This window comes from Amphiprion ocellaris, chromosome 24, assembly GCF_022539595.1.
Source record: "Amphiprion ocellaris isolate individual 3 ecotype Okinawa chromosome 24, ASM2253959v1, whole genome shotgun sequence".
NCBI lineage: Eukaryota > Metazoa > Chordata > Actinopteri > Pomacentridae > Amphiprion > Amphiprion ocellaris.
This window is the reverse complement of record NC_072789.1, coordinates 6,863,426-6,869,795: the sequence shown is the minus strand read 5'-3', so window position 1 is coordinate 6,869,795 and position 6,370 is coordinate 6,863,426. Positions and strand designations below refer to the sequence as shown.

The window sequence follows — 6,370 nt, the reverse complement described above, 5'->3', positions numbered from 1 at the left end:
TTTACAGCCATATGTAGGTGGTCCTAATGATGTTTTGCTTATTGCATGCAGCCCCTGTTGCTTTTTGGAATCTCCAGACTCCACCGGGTATCTTATTGCACTTGTGTTTTGTTATCTCCACTGCGAAATTGATGTGAGAGAGGATATTTAACTTGCTGCTTTCTGTCATGCTCTCAATTCCAACTGAGCACTGCAGATGGAGGAGGGAGGGAGGAGGGGGGTGGGAAGGGGTGAGGGAGGGAGAGTTGAGGTACTTACACCCCCCCCCCCCAGCTGATGTAATAATCCCAAACAATGGACTACAATACAAATCGATAGGAGGTGAGATATGTTCAAACTACTCTCTATTTTTTCTCTCACAGTTGTAGATCTATTTTTTTGCCAAAAAAAGGAAAAAAAAAAGATTTTATCTTGGGTAAACGTCACGCACACATGCGCATATAGGGTGCCACTCTGACGCATCATTTGTTGTATAGTCAACTGTTTTCTTTTTTTTTCCTACTGGACTGAGGCATGACTATAGCGGATAATTGTTTTTATTTTTTCTCTCTCTCTCTCTCTGTTTCTCTCTCTCTTACCGCATTCAACAGTGTTTTCAAAGCAAGAGAGGAGGGGAGAGAGAAAAAAAGAGGGGCGAAAGTCAGCGCCAGGACTGGAACAGAGGAGGTTTTGGCGCACAGACGGAGACATCATCCGACCAAATAACAAGGGGAAAGAAGAGGAGGGGGGTTAATTTAACGCACTGAAGTGAGGTATCACGATCCTAATGTGAAATCTCGCCAGTGTTTTTTTTTCTTTTTTGACGATGCCGACTTGGACTCTTTCACCACGGAGCTCTAAAAGAACGCGTTTTGGTGGCATCCTTTTTGCGCATTTGGAGGGAAAAAACCTATAGACTGATTTGTTTTTGTTTTTGTTTTGACTGGAGAGAAAGAAAAAGACAAAAAAAAAAAAACAACTCGCCCCTATATGCCTGTATGTGGATTGATCCCCCCCTCCACCACCGCCACCACCACCTCCTCCTGCTCCTCTCTTCTCAGCATTCCCTCAGTCAGTAGACGGATTTTTGCCATTACAGCTCAGTAGAGGGTGTCAGATCTTTCTTAGAGCAACCGCGCTAGGATGAACACGGTCTCCGCGTTCCTCTTTTTGTGATTCCCGAATTGCCACACGCACACTCGCGCACGGAGGAGAAAAAAAAACAAAAAAGAGAGGGGGAAATCGGCGCAAACGATCGAGGCGAGACGCCCGGAGGATGTGAAAGAGAGCGGGGGGGTTAAAAAAAAAGAAAAGAGAGAGATGCTGTGCAGCGGTGGGATCGCCTGTACAGCTCCAGCGCAGGGTGTGAATTCAGCACCGGGGGAGAGGGGACAGCTCCCGACGCCGCAGCACGCTGCACGACTGGGGCAGAAAAAGCCACGGATTTGTTAATTTTATTTCCCCTACCCCTCTCCTCCTCTTTCTTCTTCTTGCCAAGGTCAGTGCTAAACGAACTGAAAAAAAGCCAGTGAAAAAAGAGAAAGAAGACGAGAAGATGCGCAGGACTCTACTGCCGCTCGCTGTTTTTGATTTTTATCATAAACACGCGGAAGCTGTGCGGATTCAGTCGATTTGAAAGAGACGTTTGTGGGTTTTTTGGGACTCCTGGACGCAAGAGCAGGTTAGATGCAGCATGGATGTGTTATAAAAGACTGCCTTATCTTCTCCCTAAATGTCTCCCCCCCTTTTTTTGTTTTTTTCTTTTCTTTTTTTTTTCTTCTTCTTCCCCTCTCCTGACTGATGCAGACTGAATTCACAGCTCGTATGTCTTGAAACCCGGGAATGAATCGTCCACGTTAAAAAAATGCTGCTTTGGATTGTTCTGCTGAATGCGGCTCTTTGTGTTGCTAGTGGAAATGTTACAAGGGACGTTTGTAAGGAGCAGATATGCTCTTGCAACGAGGTAGAGGGAGATCTGCACATAGACTGCGAAAAAAGGAGCTTCACCACTCTGCAGCATTTGACTGGCCCCAGCTCGCAGTTCTACCACTTGCTCCTGCACGGAAATTCGCTATCCAGGCTATTTCCCAACGAGTTCGCCAACTTTTACAATGCAGTGAGCTTGCATTTGGAAAACAATGGCTTGCACGACATTGTCCCCGGCGCCTTTCTGGGCTTGCAGCTGGTGAAAAGGCTGCACATCAATAACAATAAGATCCGATCATTCAGGAAGAGTACATTTCTGGGGTTAGACGACTTGGAATATCTACAAGCTGATTTCAATCTACTGCGGGATATTGACCCCGCCGTTTTCAGGGACCTAAATAAACTTGAAGTGTTAATACTTAACGACAACCTCATCAGCGCGCTACCTATAAACGTGTTTCAACATGTGCCCATTACGCATCTCGACCTGCGGGGAAACCGAATCAAAACGTTGCCTTATGAAGGGATCCTTGAGCAAATACCGGGCATTGCGGAGGTTTTGTTGGAGGACAACCCGTGGGACTGTAACTGCGACCTGGTTTCTCTGAAGGAATGGCTGGAGAACATACCGCATAACGCGCTCATTGGGAGGGTGATATGCGAGGCTCCCACCAGGCTGCAGGGGAGCGACCTGAACGAGACGTCAGAAGCGGATCTGTGCCCTTCACAGAACGGCGGCGTGGACACCAGCCTGGTCGCCCCTCCCACCCAGGAGGAGACCTCGGAGCTCCACGGCCCGCGTCCCACGCCTTACAAGCCCCGCGGAGACGCCGGCGGGCCCCCGACGCCCGGCGGCCACAAGAGCCACTCCAAATCTCGTGAGAACTGGCAGCTGAAAACCAAGCCCACTCCGGTGGTGACAGGTGTGAACGGGGACAGGGAGCAGCTGCACAACGTGACGTGCCCCCAGCCGTGCAACTGCAAGCTGGTCGGCTCCAGACAGGGGCTGGGGGTCAACTGCGAGGGCAAAAAGATCGAGAGCCTGTCTAACCTCAAACCCAAGCCACTGGCGGCGCACGAACTGAACATGCGAGACAACAACATCCACGCAGTGAAAAAGAACCAGCTGCTCGGCTACTCCAGCCTCAACCTGCTCGATCTGGGCGGGAACAACATCAAGGTGATTGACAACAGCACGTTCCAAAACCAGAGCGAGCTCAGGTGGCTGTACATGGATAAGAACTACCTGGATACGCTGATAGCAGAGATGTTCGTGGGCCTTGTGAATCTGGAATATCTCAGTTTGGAATACAACGACATTCAGCTGATAGTGGCAGGTGCGTTCAGCCCCATGCCCAACCTGAGGGTTCTGTTCCTCAACAACAACCTACTGAAATCTTTACCCGTGGATGCTTTCCTTGGGATTTCTTTATCCAAAATCAGCCTGCATAACAATTATTTCCCCTATCTCCCCGTGGCTGGCGTCTTAGACCAGCTCAACTCAATCATACAGATCGATTTGCACGGGAACCCGTGGGATTGCTCGTGCAACATCGTGCCCTTCAAGCAGTGGACGGAGAAACTCGGGGCCGACGTGATCGTGAGCGATCTCAAGTGCGAGTCCCCGGAAGAGTTCTGGAAACGCGACTTCCGATATGTGCGGAACGACCTCATGTGCCCCAGACTGTACGACAGAGTCCCCCCCACGCCTCTCTCCAAAAACAGCACTTTCACCGTGGACTCGGGGACGCGCTCGAACTCCTACTTGGAGCCGAACCGGGTCTCCATCTCGGTGCTCGTCCCCGGGCTGCTGCTGGTGTTTGTCACGTCCGCGTTCACCGTGGTAGGAATGCTTGTGTTTATTTTGCGGAATCGCAAGAGGTCAAAGCGGAGGGATGGGAACTCCTCCGCCTCGGAGATCAATTCCTTGCAGACAGTGTGTGACTCGTCTTATTGGCACAGCGGGCCTTATCACGCAGATGGGGGCGCGCACCGGGGCTTCGACTGCAGCACGCACCTCTCCACGACAAACGATGCGTAAAAACGAACCAGGGGGGAGACTCTGCTCTGTAGTTTAGTACAATAAAGCCTCTACCAGACTGGATTACAAACAGTCACACAAAGACAGACTTGACGCACACATGACAACAGAAAAAAACTGCAAGAATCTTTGGTTCGAACTTGCTTATGTCTTGTTTTGAACCAAGTCTGCTGCTGCACAGGCCCCACTCTGTAATATATGTATATGCCAAACCCCCCTGGCGAAAACCCCTCCTTCCCCCTCCTCCCTCCCTCCCTCCCTCCCTTCCTCCCGATTTGCCGCAATCGGACTACGGATCTGTATGAGACAGAAAAGAGGGAGAGGAGGGGGAAAAAGGAGAGGATGGAGAGGGGGAGAGGAGAGGAGAGGGCGTGTGTGTGTGAGAGAGAGAGCGAGATAGAGAAAAAGCGAGGACCCCGGAGGAATGGTGCACGAACGCATGAATGTAAATGTAAATACTCGGACCGATGTATCATAATCTGCATGATGATATTTCGCATGGTTTCAACACACACACGACGGCGAGGAACCATAACCACCATAACCAACAAAGAAGCAAACTCGACCCTTTTCATGTTATATCAATATGACGACTATATATAGATATTAAGAATTATATATGACTATTACAAAAGTGCCATTTCTCTATTTTTTGTGAACCTGCAGTTAGGATTTGTATTTGTTGTTTTCAAACTTGTTTGGAGAAAAGAGACACACAACACACGAGAAGAAAAAATAATCAATAATGATGACTATCGGAGAGGAAGTGATGGAAGTGAAGCTGTCAGTGCATGTTCTTTTTTCTGTTTGTTATCATTTGATTGTCGATAAATATTGGGGTTATTTATACCGTATTAGATGGTGCAGATTAAATCCACTCTGCGCAAGTCATCATCTCCTTTATGAATGTAAAACTGTGTTATTTTATGGTGTGCCAATTGTTGACTTTCAGATATTCAGACATGCAGATGAGCATGACCAATTAACGTCACTCAGATGCTTATGCTGCAAAGTTAATGTAGCTAAAATAACAGTTCCGTGGTTTTTTGTGTGTCAATGAATATAGCCTGCTTTGGGTGAGAGGAAGACTAAAAAAAAAAGAAAAAAGAATAAAAAAAACAAGCCATTTAAATGGGGGGTTTATACCATCATATTTTTTCAACAAACTGAGCAAAGAAGTGTTTTCAATTGAGCTATGTATAATTCGATCTATGTAAAACAGGTAGACATGATCTAGAGTAGAATGCTTTTTTTAAATGTCAGAAAAAAGAAGTATTCCTCCACGTTAAAAAGCTTATGGCTATGATTCACTTTCATCATATTGTGAGCTTTTGTAAAGCCATCTAATCTTGTCCAAATAAGACAACTGAAACTCACTGTATGTACTACAAAATGTGCTTGAAATAGGCTGTGTTGGGGGGAGGGGGGGTGAGTCTTGCTTTTTCTTTTTTCCTGAACAAACCAGGCCACATTATGGCAGCATGTGGCTGGTTCATAGTGCAACAGGAGGTAACAGAGAGATAAAGGGCACAGTGTCTACATACAATTAGATAATGCAAGATGCCTTTTTTTTGTTTTCCTTTTCAAATCAGCATTTTGAATTTGAGATGCTCCTCTTGAGGGGAAGTCGGGGGGGTCGCATGGTTTTTGTGGGCTCATGAAAACAATGCCATGACTGAATAGCTGTTTTGCAGGAGGATGAATAGGATGGCGGGGGGTCTGCTGCTTTAGCCTATAACCGCTTTAACTGGATTTAGGAGAGAAAAATGCATTAAAAGCTACTTGATTCCAGTATTCCAGAATTGATCAAACTCTGCAGTGTCTGAAACAAATGTGAGGAATGTGCAATTTCTTTCCTTGTTTTGTTTTTTTAATTATTATTTTCATGTTTAATTATGATGTAAAATTCCAGTGCAATTGATTTTCTTTACAAAAATCCCCCTACTCCAAGATGCCTGATTTAGATTCTGCATAATTTGGGTGGAGAGAAAAAAAAAAAACAACTTGATATGCCATGGCCAAGATGAGAGTGTACAGAGTTGATGTGAGATGGATGAGCTTACACCCCCTAACTCCCCCCATCCCCCTCCTCCCCTGTCTCACCCCTTCACACACACACACACACACTTGCTAGTAGGCCTACAGTATCCCCCGGTATGCTGGCTAGCGCTGTCCATGGTGCTGAATCATCTACCCTCCCTCTGCGTTATCCTTTTTTTTTTTTGTTGCCTGTGCTTTCATTTGTGCGGACATGCAACCCTTTTTGCACGTGTGCGTGACGACATATGAGCGAGTGAGTTAAAAGTTGCGTGACCATTCACCCCCTCCTCCTCACCCCACCGGCCCCAAATAGCTCCACCGTGGGGACTAACATCTCGGCAGATCTGTGACAGACACTCACCATCATCATCACCACCACCACCC

General features: G+C 47.1%; 1 protein-coding gene across 1 annotated transcript; it reads left to right on the top strand.

Annotated features, from left to right (window-relative positions):
• Window positions 1-519: 519 nt before the first annotated feature.
• LOC111562844 (SLIT and NTRK-like protein 1) lies at window positions 520-5,926 on the top strand. Its single transcript, XM_023261602.3, has one exon. The coding sequence runs from the start codon at window positions 1,844-1,846 to the stop codon at window positions 3,944-3,946; it is 2,103 nt and encodes a 700-aa protein (XP_023117370.2). The 5' UTR covers window positions 520-1,843; the 3' UTR covers window positions 3,947-5,926.
• The last annotated feature ends 444 nt before the right edge of the window (window positions 5,927-6,370 follow it).